At 40.2% G+C, this 22,722-nt stretch overlaps 1 protein-coding gene across 11 annotated transcripts in view; it reads left to right on the top strand.

The window, feature by feature from the left end:
• The window catches only part of RABGAP1L (RAB GTPase activating protein 1 like), a 694,415-nt gene extending 672,811 nt beyond the window's left edge, over positions 1–21,604 (top strand). For all 11 annotated transcript variants that reach the window (XM_069065530.1, XM_069065529.1, XM_069065528.1 and 8 more), the window contains 5 exons: positions 4,655–4,759; positions 8,188–8,271; positions 11,432–11,503; positions 13,004–13,201; positions 15,701–21,604. In XM_069065530.1, the coding sequence (XP_068921631.1) occupies positions 4,655–4,759; positions 8,188–8,271; positions 11,432–11,503; positions 13,004–13,201; positions 15,701–15,853 (612 nt within the window). In that variant the 3' untranslated portion in view covers positions 15,854–21,604. The remainder of the gene's footprint in view (positions 1–4,654; positions 4,760–8,187; positions 8,272–11,431; positions 11,504–13,003; positions 13,202–15,700) is intronic.
• Positions 21,605–22,722: the final 1,118 nt, after the last annotated feature.

Genomic DNA, 22,722 nt, shown 5'->3' with positions numbered 1-22,722 from the left:
TGAATGGTTGTCATATAGGCATTCATTTGAGTGCTAATTAAAAATTACTAAGAGAAATCTTCTTGGTGCATTTGTGTTGGCCACTGATATTTCTGTTATTGCCCAAATCCAAACCAGTGTGTCATGCTCATCTTACAGCATGAGCTCATTAGGATGCCTATCACATACTCACTAACCCCAGCTAAAAACCCAAAACGTTCTTTCTTTAAAAACCTGAAATAGAAAAATAAAACCAACAAACCAGATAAACTTAAGGGAATTATTCTCAGGTTACAAGAGAATTATTTTTCCAAAAACAGACAGACTCGGGGTGTTCAGCTTGGAAGGGAAAAGACTAAAAGGGTATATGATACTATTGTTGTCTTCAGATATCCAAAGAGTCATCATGCAAAGAAAACTTCTCTGCTTTTCTTCAGAGGGTAGAGCTATATGGAAGTTACAAGAAAGGTAGACTTCAGTTCAGTGTGAAAGACCCGAGTTCAAATCCTGGTCAAAGCACTTAGCATCTTGTCTGCCTGCATTTCTTTATCTGTAAAATGGGGACATTATATATATATATCTGGCACCTACTTTGCTTGTGGTTCTGACAATAAAATGAGATAATATTTATAAAGGACTTTGCAAACCTTAAAGTTCTATAGAAATGCTAGCTGCTCAGTAGCAGAACAAGCTCCCTCTAGAAGCAGTGAGGAGTGCATTCCCTGTCACCCAGAATGTTCTGTTAGATCCTGGATGACTATTCATCAGAAGTGAGCTATAGAAGAGATTTCTGCATGCAGTGAGAAGTTGGACTGATTCCAAGGTTCTTAACCTTGTTTGTGTCACAGGCCCCTTTGGCAGTCTGGTGAAGCCTACAGTTCCCTTCTCAGAATCATGTTTTTAAATACATAAGATAAAATACATAGACTTACAAAGAAACACACACACACACACACACACACACACACACACACACACACAGAAGATATCCCAAAAGTAGTTCAGTTTTAAGCTTTAAGACTTTGGGGACACCCTAATATTGTTAGCATTTGTCCAAAATCTCTAGCACACTTATGAATGATAGCATCTTTGAGGGGAGGTCAGTTGCATCACAAATTTCTGGTAGCAGCAAAATCCCTACTGACAAAGAGGTGACAGTTGCAATGTGAAAAATGAGTATTCTCTAGGACAATGACGTACACAGTCCTAGAGTGTAGCCACTCTGCCAGCTTCACTATGCCATAGAGCTCGACTAAGCTATTCTGAGCAACATGAATATTCAAATCAACTACAGAGGACCTACGAAGAAAGATGCTAGCCACCTCCAGATAAATCACTGCTGTATGAAAGTACGTATTGTATGGTTTCACATATATATCTATATCTGTGTCAAACATCGGCCTCTTCCAGTGTGGTTATTGGGAGGAACTCCAAATGTAACGTCCACCGCAAAACAAACAAACAGAAATACTGGAGAGCTCTGTGGAGCTAGACCTGTGGCATGAGGAGGCACACAAACAGAAAGCTCCCAGGCCGAGCCCTGCACTGCTTGAGTGAATTCTGGTTGCCTCTACCCAGGATGTTAGTCTTTCTCCGCAGGGAGAAGTGAGTCCGTGGCCTTCTATACTTCTCCCAAAGGGCTCCTTATCCCACACCAAGTCCACTGCAGCTCAGAACATTCCGCCATCTGAGAGGTTCGTGGGATACAGTTTATACACAAGTTAGGTAAGTTAAAACTACATGGTTCAGGCATTTCTAAGTATTTAGTTCTCCCAATATTCATCTCTTCTAGAACATGTTGGAAATAAAGTTCTTTTGCCTTCAGCCCTAGGCCTGAAACTGTTGTTTTCAGTTGCTTCACAGATGAATAGAACCCAGCCTTAGTGGCTTATCAGGATTCTGCCTGGAGCATTCTTTAGCAGTTGGGGCCAGGTTACCTGATCTACTCTGGCTGATCCAACTGAGTGTCCATACACTTCTGAGACATTTGTTGTCCGCTCTTGCATTCTGGATCCCATTTTTTTCTTTGCCTTCTAAGCTTCTTACAGTTCAGAGAATTCCAACTCAGAAAACCATTTTGACTTCTCCCACTTTGCTTGGGTAAGTCACCTTATCTATGCACGTAATTCTTTGTCTGCAGTCTCTTCTTGGCAACAATTGACATAAACATAAGTATCTCTAAAATGCAATTTCAGTTTATCAAAAAATATTTATTAAGTGCCTACCCTGGAAAGCTACTGTATTAGGTTCTGTCCCTGTCCTCAAAGAGACTACATTCTATTGAAGGAGACTTGGGCATGTATAGGTAAAGACAGAGTGACTGGGGGGGGCAGGATGGAGAGCCACAAGCACCTGGAGGGATCAGGAAAGGCTTCATGGGGAAGGTGGAACTTCAGTTGAATATTGAAGGATTCTGAGGTAGAAGGGAGGAGGTCGTGCCTTCCAGGCACAAGGGACAAGCAGGGACAGAGGCTCAGAGTTGTGAGATGGAGTTCCAAGCACGAAGAACTATGAGAAGGCCAGTTTGACTGTAGAGTGAGGACTTTAAGGGTTGTACGGTATAATTAGGCCAACACAGTAGACTAAGGCCAGGCTATTAAGGCCTTTGACATGCCAAGCAGAAGAGTTCATATTTGATCCCAGAGGTAATAAGGAGTCACTGGATTTGAGCATGGGAACAAGTAAAGGGTTTCTGTACAGAAGAGAGATGGTAAAAAGGTAGTCAGGTGGCTGTTTTACGTCAATTTGAAATGGGACAGTATTAAGCATGGAGAGTAGACAAGTCTTGATGAAGCACAGTTTCAAGTAATGGAACATGGTTGTAGGAACTGATGGACAAGTGAGCATATGGCTGTGAGGAATGGGGTGGTTCTTTAGGAATAAAGGTCTGTGTGCCCAATGATGTATTCAAGAACCAGAGTATTACATATCGGCAGCATCACAATTGGTGACTGTAGCCCGATGCCAGAGAAAGTGTGAGAAGAGCCATCAGCCTTTGCCACCACTGTCCAGAAATAAATAAAAATAAGAAGAGCCCTTAGTATTTCATTCAGTTCAACAAACATTTATTTACAGCCTACTCTGTGCAAGGCACTGGGTATACAGAAGCAAGAATGAAATAATCCCCACCTGGAAGGTGCTGACATTCCACTGGAAGACATATAACAAGTATGTGCAAATGTATGCAGATTGGCTTTGATACCAACTGCCAAAGAGAATCAGGAAAAGCCTAATGTTGGGACAGCTCTCCTGCTGTGCTTGGGAAGATGCTTTGCTCTTGTTGTTGTTTACTCATTTTGGTTGTGTCTGACTCTCTGTGGCTCCATCTTGGGGTTTTTTTGGCAGAGATACTGGAGGGGTTTGCAATTTCCTTCTCCAGCTCATTTTATAGATGAGAAATTTGAGGCAAAGTTGAGTGACTTGCTCAGGGTCACACAGCTAGGAAGTGTCTGAGGCTGGATTTGCTATATCCTACTGCCTTGGAGGATGCCAGAGGTTCGGATGGCATAGCATTCTAGGCAGCAGCCTATGCAAAGGTTTGGGAAGGACATGAAGAATGATAATGGGAAGTAAGTTTGAAAAGAAAAGTGGGAACAATATTGTGGAAGGCTTTAAATGCCAACCTGAGGATTTAAAATTTTACCCTAGAAGAAATTGGGAACCACTGAAGCTTCAGAGTAAGGGAATGACTTGGTTGGATCTGTGCTTTTAGCAATATTAATTTGGCAGCTTTGTGAAAAATAGATTAGAGAGGGAACAGACTAGATGCCAAACAAACTTAAGACTGTGGTAATAGTGGAGTTGAGAAGTTCTGGGTACCTGAACTAGGGTGGCGGCTGTTTTAGTGGTGAAATGGGCAGATGTGAGAGATGCTATGGAGGTAGAATTGACAAGACTTGGCAACTGATTGGAGATGGGGTGGGAGCGGGGAGGTGGGGAGGAAGGAAGGAATCAGAGATAACTGAAGTTCTGAATCTGGGGGACTAAAAGGATACTAATGCCTTCAGCCAAAATAAGGAAGGCAGCAAGAGGGGTACATTTAGGGGAACAGAGAAGTTCTACATTGGACATATTGACTTTGTGAGTTACTTATGGCAAAAGCAGATGGAGATGGCCAGCAAATGAAAGAAGAATTGAACTGAAATGGTAATTCAGAACTGAAGTTCAGAAGAGGGCTAACTATAGAGATTTCAGCATCATTTGCATAAAGATGGAGATCTTAAAAGAGGCTAGATGACTTCATAGGGCATGTTATTGTGGGGATTCTTTTTCAGCTATGAATTAGGCTAAAAATGACCACTAAGGGCTCTTTCTCCTCCAAAAGTCTGTGATTCTGGATAATTAAATTCACGAACAAATATCACTAAGAGAAAGGGTGAAGAGAGAAGAGAGACAAGGGCACAAGAGAGAACCTTGGGGGACATCCACACAAAGTATCTTCATCTTTTAATAAGACATGGTTGTAGATGGATGGATGGATGGATGGATGGATGGATGGATGGATGGATGGATGGATGGATACAATAGACCATAAGTATGTCATATTACATATAATTTCCATGTATCTATAGATAGCAATATCAGCATTTGCCCAGTATTGAAAAACTATTTGGGACCATAGGAAATGTTACAAATGCACGCCCACTCACGACATTTAATTTCCCTGTGATTACAGGCTGAAGACAAGGCAGATGTTTTAAATAAAGAGCTGCTGCTGACCAAACAGAGACTAGTAGAAACTGAAGAAGAGAAGAGGAAACAAGAGGAAGAAACTGCTCAGGTATTTGGACTCTCTCTTATAGTAGGTTTATTGACTAAGGGCTTCATATCTCCAGAAAACAATCACCCAAGCTATAGCAGTGTGTTTATTGAAACTGAAGAAGCTTTTGGGAGTAGCTTCTTAGAATTATCTTCTTAGAATGAAGCATTGAACCTATAAATTTCATTGGGAGGGGGGGGGGGGGGCGGTGTAGAGATGCTACATTCTTGATGTGCAGCCTTTTATAAAAAGAAATAGGAATATTTATGGAGTTTGCCTTCACTATTCTAAGTAAAGCTATTGAATAGTTTGCTCTAAATTCAGTATGTGAGAGACGTGATCCAAGAGCTTTAATAGGACAGTGAATGACATCAGATTCCTTCAATAAAGCTATCAGAGGCGGCTTCTAATGCGTGTTGCCACACACTTCTTCAGCCAGGAAGGAGAAATTTCCCTCATTCATCTTAGGAGCATGATGCTGAAATGTTCCCATCAGAGCTCTAGAGTTCTTTGGAGACCAGACTTCAAGCCATCACCCTGCAGCACAGTATCATGAAAAGAGAGCTGTCACTTTCTACTTGTGTGATCTTGGTCATGTGTTTGCCTCTCTCTGCCTCAGTTTCCCCATCAGTACAGTGAGGTCTAAGGTCACATCTGTGATCTTGTGATCCATTGTGACTTAACTAATAGAGACTGCTGTTACAAAGGCATACAGTATGGTATTTGCAGTATAATAGACTTTTAGCCCCAAGTGTTGAATCAATAGGTCCCTCAAGGAAGAACATACCACTTCACCAGTGCTCTGGATCCCTTAGATCTTGAGTGTAAGAAACAAGAGCCCAAAAAGCTCCTAGAGTTTTGTTTTATACATTAGGTCTTCTTTGCAACCAACTAGTGCATCAGCCAAAAGCCAATTTTGAAAGTACTTACTTAGAATTTTACTAGTAGAACCAAGCAATCGTAAAGTTTGTAGACTGCTTAAATCTTGATTATTAACTTTTGTTGACTTGTGTATTCTAAGTTCTGTTCTGAGACAGAGATAGTGCCAAATATTTAGCCTATAATACCTAGCATTTCAAAGACATAGAACTAGGTAAACCAGAGCAACCATCAATAAATTCATTTATTAAAGGGCAGCATGTAATTTTAGCATTTTCTCAGAACTGTAGACAAGCTGGTCACTTTAACTTCAGCAGAGTGTTGGGCCATTTGGCATGAACTCTAGCTCTGATTTCTTTTATGAGCTTTGGACTTAATTTCCATTTTGTGGGTTATCTTCAGTCTTTGAAACTTGGACCTTCCCACCTGTCTCTTTTCTATGTTGTTATTTATTATACCACCTTAACCAGAGATAGGAGGTGAAACTTTTGGCTTTAGGATAACAAATTTGAAGAAGAGAAGGGATTATAGAGGCCATTAATTCATACTTTACTATGCAAGTGAGGGAACTGAGGCTCAGAGAGGTTAAATCATTTGCATAACCAAGGTTATAAGTGACAGATCCAGAGTCCAAAACCCAGGTCCTCTAACTACAAAACCAGAATACTATTTACTGTACTGTACTCTTCTTCAAAGCAGTTTCCTGAGGTTTTGGTGGTGGTGGTGGTGGAATTCTTTGTTTTATTTTGGGTTTTGTTTGTTTTATGGAAACTTTGGTAGGAGGAATTGGGAATTTGGGAAGAAAAAAACCTATTGGCAGAGAAGGTATGAAGTGACAATGGATTTTAATCCCTCACTTCTGCTTCTTTTTTTTTTCAGCTGAACCAGATTAAACTGTAATGGGTAATGTTTAACAAACTAAGAATACAGAATCACAGATAGTTAATTTGTGATTTTTGAAGTTTACATGAGCCTACTGGGAACTATTTCTGTTCTAGTTTGGCTCTACTGGTCTACTCCAACAGCTTAATAGAATTTCCTCTCTAACATCCCTGACAAGTGGCATTCATCCAGCTCTCCTGTGCTGGAAGACCTCTGGTAATGGGAGACCCCATTGGAGGTAGCCCATGCTGCTTTTGGGAAGTCCTAATTGCTGGGAAGTCTTTCCTTTTAGATCGAGCTAAAATTTGCCTCTGCAGAAAGATAACTATTTGTATTTGTCCAGGAACCTAGTCTCTTTGCCTCTTCTTGGTATCATTTGCTGTTCATGTCTCCAAATAACACATTCTCAAAGACAGAAATAAATATGACTAGCTAGGCCTATATCAGCAAAATCTACAGATTGCTCTCAGCATCTCAGGAGGTAACAAGCATGATGAGATCTCACAAACAAACTCTAATTATAGGGAGACCAGCTGTAAATTACAGTGTTTTACAAATTAGTGAATCTCTAGCCCAGCTCATTAATAATATAGGCAACTGTACCAGAAGATGCTCTTTCTTCATTCATTTGGACTACTAGTATACCATGGTATTGAACAGAATTTTCTTGTTCATGAATTTGGCATAACTGAGCACACCTTTTTAGGGGGCTTCCAAATCAGTGCTTCTGCACCTAAAATTCTAGAACTCTCAAGCTAGAATACAGGACTATGGTTTTAAATGCAGTATTTATAATTATATTGTGATCATTCCTTGTAAGAAATCCAGGTGCCTACGTGCCTGCAGCAGGGGCTGACTTCCTGTGGAAACCTAGCCCTTCTGGTTCACTCCCTCCCTCCTTCATCTTCCAGAGTCCTGTGACCCTTGTTTTTTTCCTAACTCAGTCTCACTGACTGCCTGTCTGTCTTTTGACACCACCTTCATGACTCTTGCCTCTAGGAGGAGAACAGCAGTGGCAGGGGGCCATCTGGGTAGATGCATACACTTTTGTTTCTTTATTCCTGGCTCCGTTATAACACTGCACTGTCTGGAGACTCAGAGAATGAACACCCTCTCAGGGAAACAAGAGGCAGGTAGCTGCAGACTGGAAATGACAGGGCTTTGCTACTTTTCAGTAACTTTGCATTTGTTTTAGGATTTCAGAATGTGCCTGGATAGGCACTAAATTTATTTATTGAATAGTACCAATTAGTAAATAACAAATACAATGAATATGATAACATTGCTCTCCAATTGTTCCTTTCCCACTATTTGTCTTCCTTTGTTTTTTGTCTCCACTCCCCCCACTAGATTGTAAGCTCCTTGAAGACAAGGACTCACTTTTGCTTCCTTTTTTAATCCTCAGTGCTCTTCTCTGTGCCTGGATCATAGTAGGTACTTATTAGGTGTTTATTGGGTGACACAGAAAAAAAGAATTTTTTTCCAAGAAAAAAGGCAAGCTTTATCATGTCTGAAGATTGATTGGGTTTTGTAAAATGGATCTTCATCTGAAGTGAATATTATCTGCATTTTTTGTTCTTTTTATTTTTGTTATTGACAATTTGATTGATAAGACTTAAAGAAAGGTATTTATGAAACTAGCCTCATCATTGGCTGTCCCTTATTTCTCTCCTTTTTGCACTCCCTAGCTAAAAGAAGTCTTTAGGAGACAGCTTGAGAAGGCAGAATCGGAAATAAAGAAAACAACAGCCATCATTGCTGAGTACAAACAGGTAACAGGGCACCAGAAGCTGTCCCTTTTTCTTTCAACTAGAGTTTGTAAGTTTTTTAATTAGATTGAACCAGTGTGCATTCAGCTTAATTCAACAAACCCTTTTTTAAAAGGATACTTGGGAGATACAGAATTTGGTTAAAGCATGGTTTCTGGTTTCATGGTGCTTAAGTTCAAGTTTTGTTTTACTTGCTATGGTTTCAAGGAAGAGACTGCTGAAGTAGGGGAGAAGAAGGTTAATGAAAAATGACTACGCTGAAAACAAAAGCCCTCTAGATTCACAAGCTGGGCCTCCTCATTGACTCTTCACTCTCTCCCTATATGTCTTCAGTTAACAGACAAGTCATGTTGTTTCCACTTTCACATTTCTCAACAACATCCTCTTGTCTCCACTTCCACAGTGACTGAAGTTCAGGCCCTCATCATCTCCCATTTGGCTATTACTATAGCCTCTGCATTGGTGTCCTTCCTAGTCTCTTCTATCATCATTCCAGTCTATTCTCCACATAGTCACCAGAATGAAGTTGGTCCATGTCATCCCCCCAATCAGTAAATTCCAGGGACTCCCATGTTATCTCTAGGATCAATTTTATTTCAGTATTTCATTTGCCTTATAATGGCACACAGAGATCTAGCCTATACCAGATCTCAAACTGTATTATTAAAGTGGTAATTATCAAAACAATCTGGTACCTGCTAAGAAGTAGAATGGTGGATCACTGGAATAAATCAAGTACACAATACATTATAATAAATCACTATAATAATCTAGTTTATGATAAACCCCAAGATCCAAGATTTTGGGATAAAAACTCATTATTTTACAAAACCTTCTGGGAAAACCAGAGAACAATATGGCAGAAAGTAGGTTTAGACCAACATCTCATATTGTATACCAAGATAAAGTCAAAATGGGTACATGATTTAGAAATAAAAGGTGATACCATAAGCAAATTAGGAGAGCATGGAACAGTTTCCCTGTCAGATCTATAGATAAGGGAAGAATTTAGGACTAAACAAGATGTAGAGAACATTGCAAAATGCAAAATAGATAATTTTGATTATATAAAATTGAAGTTTTTGCACAAACAAAACCAGTGTAACCAAAATTAGAAGGAAGGCAGAAAACTTGGTGGGGGGGAGCAGCAATCCTCTCTGGTAAGGGCCTTATTTCTCAAATGTATAGAGAACTGAATCAAATTTATAAGCATACAAGTCATTCCCCAGTTGACAAATGGTCAAAGGATATAAACAGGCAGCTTTCAGAAAAAGAAATCAAAGCTATCTATAGTCATATGCAAAAATGCTCTAAATCACTACTGATTAGAGAAATGCAAATTAAAAGAGGTACCACCTCACAACAAAAAAATAAAAATGATAAATATTGGAAGGGCTGTCAGAAATCTGGGACACTAATGCACCATTGGTGGAGTTATGAATTGATCCAGCTATTCTGGAAAGCAAATTGGAACCAAGCCCAAAGGGCCATCAAGCTGTGCATGCTCTGATCCAGCAATATCACTGCTAGGTCTATATCCCAAAGAGATTTTTTTTAAAAATAGGAAAACAACATACCTGTACAAAAATATTTATAGCAGCTCTTTTTTTTTTAATTTTTTTTTTCAGGGGGGAAGGCAGGGCAATTGGGGTTAAGTGACTTGCCCAAGGTCATACGGCTAGTAAGTGTTAATTGTCTGAGGTCAGATTTGAACTCAGGTCCTCCTGACTCCAGGGCCATGCTCTACTCACTGTACCACCTAGCTGCCCCATATAGCATCTCTTTTTGTGATAGATAAGAGTTGAAAATCGAGGGGGTATCCATCAATTAGGGAATGGTTGAACAAGTTGTAGTATGTGATTATAATGGAATATTATTATGCTATAAGAAATTACAAGTAGAATGATAATCAGAGAAATCTGGAAAGATTTACACAAACTGATACAAAACAAAATGAGCAGAACCAGGAGAACATTGTACATAGTAACAGCAATATTATATGATGAACAATTGTGAATGACTTCACTGTTTTCAGCAATACAAGGACCCAAGATAATCCCAAAGGACTCATGATGAAACATATTCTCTGTCTCCAGAGAAAGAACTGATATTGTCTGAATAGACTGAAGCATGCTTTTTTTTACTTTCTTTAATTCTTTTTTGTTTGTTTGTTTGTTTGAGTCATCCTGTGCTAAATGACTAATATGGAATGTTTTACATGATTGCACATGTATAACCTGTATTGGATTGCCTACCATCTCAAGGAGGGGTGGGGGGGAGAGATAGAATTTGGAACCCAAAACTTTTCCAGAAAATGTTAAAATTTGTTTTAACATGTAATTGGGGAAAATTGTGGCACACAGAGAGAAGATACTAAGTAGAATAGCAGTTTTTATTGCTATAAGATAGTCTGTAAACAAAAATGGCCCTTTTCTGCATCAAAAGCCTGAACTTATTTAGACTCTTCTCCTTGCTTTGGGACATCTCATTTCAGACCAGATTATCTAAGGGTAGTTTTTATCTTTGACCTATTCACAGTATATTCTCCTCAAAGATATTTTTGTGGTTCTGCACAAGGAGGCTTAGCCAAAGTGGTGGCTCATCAAATTCCACAGCCCTGAACAAGTTGGGGCGCAGACAATATTAGCTGGTTGCTTGCTTCTAGGTTGAAACATGAAGTTATTTGTCAGTGACCAGTGAGTCAGTGAAATGAAAAAGTTAAATCTACCTCTTCAGATCTGTACTTTCAATTTGAAGTGACATTGTTAGACTTCTTCCTGCAAATACACAGAGAAGATGGTCGGTGACTTACAGGACCAGATGTCTTCTGAAACCTAAAAGTTGATTCACAACTAAATAGCACAGTACATAGAACATTAGAGTTGGAATCAGAAAGACCTGAGTTCAAATTCTGCCTTAGAAGGCACTCACTGGCCATATGACCTTGGGCAAATCACTTAACCTTTCTCAGCCTGAGTTTCCTCATCTGCAAAATGGACGATAGTAATAATTAGCACCTATCTCCCAGGATTATTGTGAAAGTCTAATGAGCTAAAGCATTTCACAAACCTCAAAGTGCTATATAGATGCTATCAATAACTATGCACACAATTTACAAAAAGCTGACCTCTTCCAACAAAGAAATTCTTTTTCTCTTCTCTAGATCTGCTCCCAGTTGAGTACCAGACTGGAAAAGCAACAGGCAGCCAATAAGGAGGAGCTAGAAGTTGTCAAGGTAGGAGAGTGAAACTTCAGCCCCAGGGCCTCCACATGTCCATGTACCACATAAGGGCATAGGAGGGGAAACTCCCCCGGTGCTGCCACATCAGCAGGCTGGCCCATAATGAAGCAGGTTCATTGTGGGGGGGGGGGCTCTTCCTTCTTCAGCCCCTAGGTGGTGCTTCCCTCCCCTGGCTCTGTATGGCCCTCTCCTCTGCTGTTTGAAGGATTATGCTTAGCTGTGTGGACCTGAGGCTGGACAGAAAAAAAGCCAGCAGTAAGGGAAGGTTGGAGCTCACCCATGTTGACCCAGACTAGGTGCCTGTGTGCCTGGGCTGTGCTTCAGAGAGACTCATTAGCTTCCCTGAGGGCTGTGGCTTAGACTTGGAAGACACACCATTCTTCATGGCACCCTGTATGTTTTCAAAAACAATTTGAGGAAACAAAAAGATTTAGAAGATACTCCCTAAGTATTTGTGTGCTGATTGCCTAGTTATCTTCAACCAGGTCCCCCAAACTAATCTGCTTGGGAGAGGAAACAAAGTTCTGCTTGTATGTTGCCACCTAGTGGTCATCCTTCTTATTTACCTGTAAAATTTTGTTTTCCAAACTCATTGGTGGAGAGGGGGGGGGGAGGGGCAGTTGATTTTTTTTTTTTTTCAGAGACAGTGGCCTAGTGTTTTCCACCTTTTCTGAGAATGGAAGACTATACAGGCTTCAGTTGTTAGAGGAGGCATTTTATATTTAGGCTGGGTGTGGATGGAGATATATCTCATTTTAAATACAGTTAGACTTTAAAACAGAATTCTGAGAAATCTTGATCTGTGTAGATCTTTTAGGCAGCCAGGTGACCCAGTGCATAAGAGTGCTGGGCCTGGAGTCAGAAAGACCTGAGTTCACATCCAGCCTCAGACACTTGACAGTATGATCTCGGACACTTCGCCTCTGTTTGTTTCAGTTTCCTCAACTATAAAATGGGGGTAACAATAGCATCAACCTCCCAGTGTCGTGAGCACCAAATAAGATGCACGGAGAAGGTGCTGTATGAAGGTGTATCCTCTTCCTCTTCTTTTGGAGAACAATGATATTACTCTAGATTTCTGGGCCTGGGATAGTGTGCTGTCAAGTGCCAGGCATATGTACTGCACGGCCTTGTGACCTCTTCTCTCTTCCATTGAAGTTAGAAATGCAGGAAGAATGCCTGGTACATAATGGGTCCCCATGTGTCAGAGAAAGATCGTAGTGTGGTAAGATTTAGAAGTAAAGGCCCTTAGAAGTCACCTCGTACAATCCTCTGAATTCACAGTGAAGAAGTGGGGCTCCAAGTGCTTTCATGATTTGATCAGAGAATTTTGAGCTCAGATTTCCTGCTTCGTGTCCAGCCTCTTTCCACTACCCAGTTTCTGTACCTGCAGACAGTATCACCATAAGCAAACAGTGACCAAGTGAGCATGCTGTAGGCAGTGATCAGTCCCATGAAATGAGGTATAACTGGCCATTTGCTTGGACGTTTCAGGGGAAGGTGATGGCGTGCAAACACTGCAGTGAGATTTTCAATAAGGAAGGGGCACTGAAGTTAGCAGCTATAAGCAAAGAAAACCAGGGCATCGAAACTGATGATGAGAAGGACTCGCTCAAGAAGCAGCTGCGGGAAATGGAGCTGGAACTGGCCCAGACCAAGCTGCAGCTGGTGGAGGCCAAGTGTAAGATCCAGGTGGGTCCTTGCTGCCAGACTCAGTGGGGAAGAGCTGCCAGCTGGAGGGCTTCTGGGCCCTTCAGTACTAGCGTCCCTGCCCCAGACGCTCCAAGGGCTTGGCTCCTCCTTTCTCTTACTTTGCCTCTTTTTACTTGCTTTTGACTGTGCATTTTTAAAATAGGTAAGAAAGGAACCTGTAGTTGTCTATAATCCTTCTACTTTGTTGCCTCATCATGGCTTGGGGACCAGCCCAAGGTGCTGAAAGCAGTGCTCCTGTCGGGCTGGAGAGGCTGCTCATGGTGGCCTGCTAAAGGGCTCCATATGTCTCTTGGTAAAGGACCACTTTGTTTGGCCACATTCAGAAAGGCTCATCACCATGTTAGCCACGAAATAGTGAACTTTTCAGGCAAAGCAACCCACAGAGACCATCTACTGTAAGGTGATCAGATCACAGTTGCTTGGCTTGCTAGAATACATACACATACACACACAGCACACAAACTAGGCATATGTCTTACTAAAAAGTAAAACATTCTAAAAATGGAAGAAATGTTTGAGGACATAATTCAAGCTTTCTTCTCTCTAGCCATTCATCCCTTCCTTTTAAGTACCTTTTCAAACAATCTTGTGAAATTCTCTTCTGCATAACCTCTTCCTCCAGCTGTAAATTAACACCCTTTAGGGAAAATTCCCTCCATGGTTGCATAACATGTAATTCCTGCTATGGAGACTTGTGGATCACTTGAGATCAGGAATTCTGAGCTTCAGTAAGACTAAAACTGATCCAGTGTGTGCACTGAATTCCCCAGCAATATGGTGGTCCTCCAGGAAGGGAGGCCCGGCAGTCTCTCTGAAGAGGGGCAAGTCTCCTTAGGCTTGGACATGGAGGAGGTCAAAGCTCCCATGCCAATCAGCAATGGGACCAGGCCTATTAGAATCAGAGTGCCTGCTGTACTTCCATCATAGAAAAAATAGAGAGACCCAATGTGGAGGGGAGCATGGGAGAGAGAAAAGGAAAGAGGGAGAGAGAGGGAAGGAAGGAGGGAGAGAAAGACAGAGTGGGGGGGAGAGAATTCTTTGACCTCTGACTAACACATGGGCAGTGTGCTGTGTTATAAGGAGTGCCACCACTGAGGCCAAGTATTCTTCCCTTTATCTACCCTCTGGCCTTGAATCCCCATTCCCAATCTCTGTGATGCCTGCAGCCTAGCCCCTTGCATTTCTTTACCCAGGAATTTCAAATAATTCACTTCCATTTATTAAGGCCTTTACTGCACAACCTTTACTGCCCAAAGCACCCTGGATAGTATTCTGTTTCCTGTCTCCTGTCATGACTTGTACCTCAAGTTTTCTGTTTCTCTAAGGCTGTTGCTGCCTTAATCACTGGCAAGTATATGTCACACCCATAGTGGACAAGGCTTCCGTATCGCCCAAATCTCCCCATCTTTTTAACAGTGGTTGTGTATTGCACCAGTGCTTCAAAACAAGGAAACAACCATTGTTATTACTTGTACCTCTGCGCTAGAGTTGTGAGACACCTTTTTAAGTGCCCAAGGAAAGAAATGTATCTTTTAAAAAAAAATCTTGTGCAGCACCTAGCATAGTCTGGGGAGTCAGGACTTCATCAATCTATTACCATAATATTGTGTTGTTTTTTTTTAAAGCAATTGGGGTTAAGTAACTTGCTCAAGGTTACACGGCCAGTTATTTCTGGGTGTGGTGCTGAGTATCTGAGCCCGGATTTGATCCAGGTCATCCTGACACTGGAGCTGGTGCTCTTACTTGCTGAGCCACCTGGCTGCCCCTAAGCAATTGGGGTTAAGTAACTTGCTCAAGGTTACACGGCCAGGTGTTTCTGGGTGGGTGCTAAGTGTCTGAGCCCGGGATTCGATCTCCAGGTCTTCTCAACACTGGAGCCGGTGCTCTTACTTGCTGTGCTACCTGGCCGCCCCTATTACCATAATATTGTAACTATTAAATGTCAATCCAACATTATATCAAAGAGTTCAATCCAAACTCAAATTCATACTAGAATTCTGAAGAGAAAACTCTTCTATTTCACTTCTCAGAAGAAGAAATACACTCTTTAGCTCTACCACTTTTTCCTAGAACAGGAAGATGATTGCCTTAGAATATTAGATCAAGCAAGGAACTTGAAGATAGTCTGACTCAACATCCTTTTTCCAGCTGATGACATTGAAGGCAGTTAAGACAGGTACTTAGGTAGTGGTCCAAATCTGAGCTGACTCCCAGGCTAGCACTCTTTTTTCCAGACCACACTACAGGCCATTTAAACCTAGGAAGCAGCTGCTCTGTTTTTCCTCTTTGTTTTCACTGCCTGATTTCTTGAAGGGTTGTCTGCCCTCACTGCCTTCCATCTTTAGTCAGTAGAATTTATTGCTGGTATGAAAAATATCCTTGATGGTCTAGAAATAGCTAAACAGCTGTGTTGAAGGATTTCAAATACAGAGAAAAAGGCCCCCAACCTCAAATGATTGTCTTTCTTCCTTTCTTTAGGAGCTTGAACACCAGAGAGGAGCCCTTATGAATGAAATTCAAGCTGCAAAAAACTCTTGGTTTAGCAAAACCCTGAACTCTATCAAAACAGCCACAGGCACACAGCCACCCCAGCAGCCTCAGCCATCCCAGCCACCCAAAGAAAGCACGTAGTTCCTGCCAGATTCCACACACAAGAACACAACGATTGGAACAACTGAAGCCCTGGCAGATTGTCCCAGTGTCCCTTTGAGGGGGAGTAAGGAAGGCCAGGGGGCAAGCCTCAAACTGAAATCCTTCAGCATCTCTCATTCATCTGGTGTGACGCTTTTCAAAGGAAAGTTATTTAGAGTCCTGTTTTATGTTGAATATCTATTTTCCACCTTCCTCACTGAAAACCACCATCAACCTTTTTACACCTTATTTTATTATATCTAGATGTTAAGTTGGAAATAAATAATTCAAAGCTAAATGTTTTATTTAGAACTAATTATTCCTAATTATTTTGTATCTTGCATAAAACAGTAGATTTTTTGCTATTTCAGGGTTGACATGGTGGGAGATGGGGTATCAGTCAGGGCAAGGAAAAAATTAAAATTTAAGCCTTGATCATTTTCAGGACTTAAACTTAAAATAAAGCACATTGTAGGGGCAGGCCATGACCACTGTTTAGGTCTCATCCTAGACGTGACCCCAGTAGTTTACAAGAGGGATGGGAACATCCTACCGAGAAGCACTTTGCTTTGGAAAGAGGAATGACCACAGACCAATCTCCTGAAAAAAGACTCATTTAAAAAAAAAAATCTCTGCTGGGTTCATTTGGAAATGAACTCCTTACATAGCTGTTTGATGTTCTAGAGGCTGTCTTATCCTTTGTCTTCTGGCATGCACACTAGAGCAAGGGAACTGGGATTACAGCAAACTCAAATAAAGCCTCTATCACCTTGGCCTCAGTTCTTTTAAGAACTCCATCCGTAAATCTCAAGAGTCTGCCTGTGTGCATGGCATCAGGAGCGACAGACAGTCTTGTGGACATGTAATGCAAAAGGTATTTTGGGAGGAGTAGCCTTAGAAAACTTTCACCAGAGAACCTAGGAATATCCAGGTACAACTATTGGGCTTAGTATGAAATCAGAACTTCTGAATGAAAAGTGAGTAGGACTATAGGACCAGTGAATTCATATTCTGTTTAATTTTGATGAACATTTGCTGAGGAAACATTAATTTGCTATAAGTTTTGTGTTAAAGATAGGGAAATGAGAAGTAAAGGCCAACTTTGAAAGCTTTTTAGTCTTATGCTGTGTAACTCTTCCTGATTTCTGTAACTATCTAAAAATGTGCCCTTTTTATTCCAAAGATGAAGAGGGGCAAAGGCATTTGTAACATTTTTTGATTGAATATAAAATGTTTATAGAAATACTTATTTCATTGAAAGGTAAAACTATTGTTTAAAATTGGATGGAAATGTTTTTAAATTATATTTAACATGTCTATATAAAAAGGCCTTGCCAGGAAGTCTCCCAAACAGGGCCAAAGATGTTAGTTGTATATTAAGTTTTCCATCTTATCTGTTCAGGAGTGGGGGTGGGGGTGGTGTCCTCTGGACCCATATGCTCTTAACCCAAATTAATTCTTCTGTCAAGTCTGTACAATAAAGTTAAATAATATTAATCATTGGCTTCATTGTCAAGCATCTTGTTTGCAAAGGATGTGAAGCTGTAGTGCCATTGGGACTCTTATCTCTCTGTGCCATGTTTTACTTTGTGAAAATTAACCAATGATCAAATTATAGTTTCATTCCTTAAGCATTTACTGAAATTCAGTCATAGGAAATGTCTTACCCACTTCCCCTAAAAAGCATATTTAATCCTAAAAAGTTATGTATCCCTCAGCTGTAACAGTTTATACAAAACCTCACAAAAACACATTGTTTACCCAGATATAATTTTTCAGATACTACTTAAGTAGCGCTTCCTTAAAAGATGGTTTTCCTGACATTTTTCATGAAAACATTTATCATAAAAGGAAAATTGTATAACACTTTCAAAATTCTGAAAACTATTTTAGCCACAGTTGGTTCATGTGCTAGTGGCCAACTACATTTCGAGAAATAAGAACCTTTTTGGTAAACTGAACTTGTAAGTTTTGAATGTGTTGACTTGTAAAGTGATGGTCATACTACCTAGTTCATTAGTGTGTTAACTTTGATTTGGGTGTTACCTACAATTTGGTTTTTAAAGTATGTACCCTTCTCCAAAGTATATAATAATGGCTAGAACATGCTATGTGTATAAAAGGACACCTTATGACGTGTTACATTGGCCTCCATTACTTATATAAGTAACATCTGTTGAATCTATTTGGCATTTCTGCCTTGAGTCCCATAAACCCCATCACCTTGATTCAGCCTCCTGAATGAAATTGCCAACTAAGTAGAAGATGCTTGTTTCTTCTGGAGTCTGATGCCATGGAGCTACCCCATTGCCTTCCACTTCTCAGAACCAGCCAAATTGGACTTATGCTGCAAGATTATCCTTAGTTGAGAAGCAAAATTAAAGTTGCTGCATGCTGCCTACTCAGACTTGGACAGGAGTCTTGTACATGCCTCCAGAATGGTTATATAGACCATGTTTAATGTCACAGACTCTTCATTCCCCATTGCCCCTCCTCCCCCCCCAAATCAGGTCCTTCCATCTAAATTATTTGGACTCAGCTGGCTAATCTTGAGGTTCAGTTGAATTTGGGGATCCCAAGCTGAAGTGTGTAGAACTTAATACTAGAAGTTATATTTTGATTACTTTAACAGAGTCTATGTAGAAGTGAGTGAATATTAAAATTCTACATTGTTTTCATTTTTTTTTACAAGAACAGCACTTTAATTTTAAATAAAATTAATGCAACTCAATGTATATTTGATGGAGAAAAAAACATAACTACATGTTGTACAGATTTAGAAACCGGTGTTTTGTTTTGAAAGGAAAGTTAAGACATTTCAGAATCCCGTTTAGTGCTTTCAGTGACTTATATTAATAGTGCCGAGTTGCTTCCTCTCCCATCTAGCGCCAACAGTGACGTGTGGCATGACCTGCCGTGCCAGGAGTTTAGTCTGTCCCATGCTGAAGTATCTATTTGCCACCAGCAGGAAAGGTGCAAGATGAAAGGACCAAAGTTTGATATGTAAGATGTAATTTTCATTTAATATGTTGAAATATCACTCCCCTCAGTTGTACGACCAAGGATAAATGGAGCTTTGAAAATGTTAACATCCCAGTAAGGGCAGGGACTGCTTCATTTTTGTCTGTGTATGTCCAGTACCTGGCACAGTGCCTGGAATCTAGGAGACCCTTATTAATGAGTACTTGTTGATTCACTGATTGACTTCAGTTAATTTTAGAGGATTATGTAAACTGTCTCCTCTTCACTTTCGATTCTTTTCAGGAAACAAGCAACCTGCAAATTCTTATGCACAATGGAGTGGGGTTTTTTTGACATGGTTGTTTAATCTTAATTCAATTGTAGTCTTTCCTTAAAATGCACAGTGCAGAACAAATCCCTTCCAAAACCCAATGTTTACAACATTTTGAAAAATGATTAGTTTGTGTTTTTTTGAGACAAATTCTGAATCCACCTCTTTACATACTAAATTAAGTGCTATTTATTAAATTAGTTTATATACATATCTTGAAGATTTTATTTCTTTTAAGTTCCTTATTGTCTTTAAAGGTCAAAGAAAAGAAAGCTGAATTTAGTAGTGCACGTATTTAATAGCTTCCTAAATCCTGATCCATCTCATAAGTAGTTATATTTAGCTAGACAATTTCATTTAGAGATTTTAACCCTTTAGGAGAGCTTAAAACATTGGTAGATGTACCAGTTCAACATATACTCCATCTTGCAAGGCAGCCTACATGTCTGTCTTTCCTACCTATTAAGTCAACAAGTTCTTTTCCATTGGTTTGAGTTAATTTTTCTTGTCAATAATCTTTTTGCTGAAGTCACTAACATTTAACACTTTTACCTTCTCTTATCCTCTCTTCTCTTTCCACAACTTTTTGAATGTCTCCCTACATAGTGGTTTCTACTTCCCTTCCTCTCCTACTTTATCTGTTTAAAACACTATTAACAAGTAATAACCTGATGGTTTAATTTCATACTATGAGAGAAAATATGGAAAATGAGAATGACCCAACTTTTGGCCTGAAAGTTTTACTAAAAGCCATATTGAGAGTCATATTAGAAGAGATGGTCAGTCACTTAGAATAAGGATTATAAATGTAACTTTGTGAGAGACACTTTGTTGCAAAAGCCCATTTTCTTGGGTTACTAAATGAAAGCTAAGTACTGATTGATTGTGTTCATCAAACACCTATGTAAATTAATTATGTGATTCTAGCTTCTCAGTAAAATAATTGTTTCAGCATCTTGTTTTTTTCTCTACAGAAAACAGTCCCTTTGATGAATGATCAAGAAAGTTGTTGATTTAATAAGCTTATTTAGATTCCAAATGACCTGCTTCTCTTTCGTCATTTCCAGATAGACAAAAGAATAAGCAAACTTCAGTAATTTGAAGATTAGGTAGACTTCTTGAACAGTTAAATTATGTGTATCTGTTTGCTTATCTGTTAGGCCCATGTGGTGTACGTCCACACATATATTAAGATATCTCCACATACCAAAGCATGTGGGGATCCAAGACAGGAGATCAGAAAACAGCATTGCGCTCAATCTTATTTTCCCCATTAACTGTTTTCTCTTCTTCATTTGTCTGGTTGCCAAGTTCATGTCTCTTTTGGCCTGCATTGTTACAAAATTCATTATTAAGTGAAGGTCTTATTTTTCCTTCACATAAGTGGCTGTATAATACTGGAGTGGATACCATCTATGGAATTTCCCCATCCCTACAAAAGCCACTAAACTGGGAAACTAACAATAAAGAAAGTTCTGAGCATGAAAAGATCTGGAGTTAGGATTTGAAAATGAGACATTTATAGAGTCGTTTCATAGATAACATCTGGCTGCTAGGGCTTTCCTTTCCAAGTTTGAGGGTGAGTAAATTACCTTAGACACAGAATTATTGTCTAGCACTTCGCCAGGGGACTATGTTAGTAAAACAGAACCATTAATGACAGGTCCTTATTTCTCTTAGCTTATACTACAGATTTTCTGGAAGATTTTATTGGGAATGTTTTTATCTAAAAACGAGTAGGAAAATTTTTCAGAAATTTCCTTTTTTTCCAGTGGGAATTATTTAATGTGTAAAGTTTCAGTATGTGTATAATTTGGAGAAAACTGTATATTAGTCACAGACTAATATATATGAAACTGAATTACAAAAATATAAATACAGTCAAAGGGCTCTAGTGTCATCAAAGCACAGAAGTGATGCTGGAGGTGGTCCCAGAATCCAAGATATCTTAATAGCTTTTTGCACCAGTTTCTCTATTTTTAGTATTTTACATAATTCATGGATCTTGTATTTCAAATGAGAAAAAAAGTGATTTGATTCTCGGCCCACCCTTCTCCCTCTTTTTCTGATTCCTGTCTTTGTACTGACCAGGAGGTAAAAGAAATCACCTTTGTGCTAATTGCTTTCCTGTACTGTTCCCATGACTCTATACCTCTTAAAACAAGTTTTAAAACAGATGAATTGACATCTACCCCCCAAGTGCAAATACAATTAGAAACTTGGTGATCATATTGTTCCCCAAACCACGGGCCACTGACAATTAGACATTTTCCGTAAATCCATGTATTATGTATGGTACAATTATCAATGTAAATGCTTGCTATGAAAAGTGCGATTTATTGTACATTGTCTCAACAAATGTTTACTTTTCTAATTGTTAAGAACTTGTTTGGAGGGTATCTTGTTTTCGTTGTGTGAATGATTGATCCCTTGTAAAATAAAAAGAAATACAAAGGAAATGGCTTCCAGGAGCCCTTTTTTTGCCATTTGTTGTTGCCTCTCATTCCCTTTGACCCTGAGCCAGGCTGGGGCCTGCCAGGTAACAGTTGGCCTTGGTCCTGGAGTCTGGGCCTGCTTTGCAGATATTTCCCTTATGGTGGTGGGTGAGAAGGGGGAGTCGTCTATGCAGTGTCTAAGCAGCATATCTCTGGCCCTCTCATTTCCCTGGGGTAGGAGGGCCTAGCTCTTGTCTTTCTACAGATCCCAGCTCCAGTCTCTCCTCCCTCAGAGCTCAAGCTCACATCCCCAGCTGACATTTCAAGTCAGGTTTCCTGAACACAGGAAAACTCAACATGCCCTAAAGTAAACTCCTTATCAGATTTTCTCCCCAAATCTTCCCCTCTTCCAGCTTTCACTATTTCTGTCAAAGGCACCACTGCCCTTCCAGGCAGAGGTTACACCCTCAGCTTCACCCTGTTACATCAGTTGCCCAATCGTGCTGTTTCTACCTTCCACCTGTCACATCTGGACCCTTTGCGTTCACACAGCAACAACTTGCTTAGATCACTACAGCAAGCTCCTCCTTGGCTTTCCTGCTTCATCCCCACTCCAGGCTTGGTCAGAAGCTAAATCTGCACATGACTCTTCCTAAGTCCAGCACTCTGCACTTATCACCTGCCTGCCCTACAAGTATGACTGTAAACTCAGTGACTTTTTTTTTTTAAGCAATCGGGGTTAAGTAACTTGCTCAAGGTTACACGACCAGTTATTTCTGGGTGTGGTGCTGAGTGTCTGAGCCCGGGATTCGATCTCCAGGTCTTCTCAACACTGGAGCCGGTGCTCTTACTTGCTGTGCTACCTGGCCGCCCCAACTCAGTGACTTTTTGTAGCAGCAAGCACCCCAAGCGTCCCCAGGGTTTGCTGCCAACACAGGTTCTTGGATCTGCTTTGATAAAGGAAAGCAACTCAGAATGGGTTAACAAGCTTACTTTAATCAGTCAAATATGTATCGTTTACCTAGTTCAAGGGAAAAAGGTCAGCACCCCGAACTTCGAATATACAGACAGAATTATCAAGACAGAGAAACAGATCAAGTAGACAGTTTCCAAACTGTCCAACCATTACATCCATACCAAAT

Source organism: Petaurus breviceps, unplaced genomic scaffold, assembly GCF_028583685.1.
Source record: "Petaurus breviceps papuanus isolate PSGF00001 unplaced genomic scaffold, PetGlider_PUasm1.0 90692, whole genome shotgun sequence".
NCBI lineage: Eukaryota > Metazoa > Chordata > Mammalia > Diprotodontia > Petauridae > Petaurus > Petaurus breviceps.
This window is presented reverse-complemented; position numbering and strand designations above follow the sequence as displayed.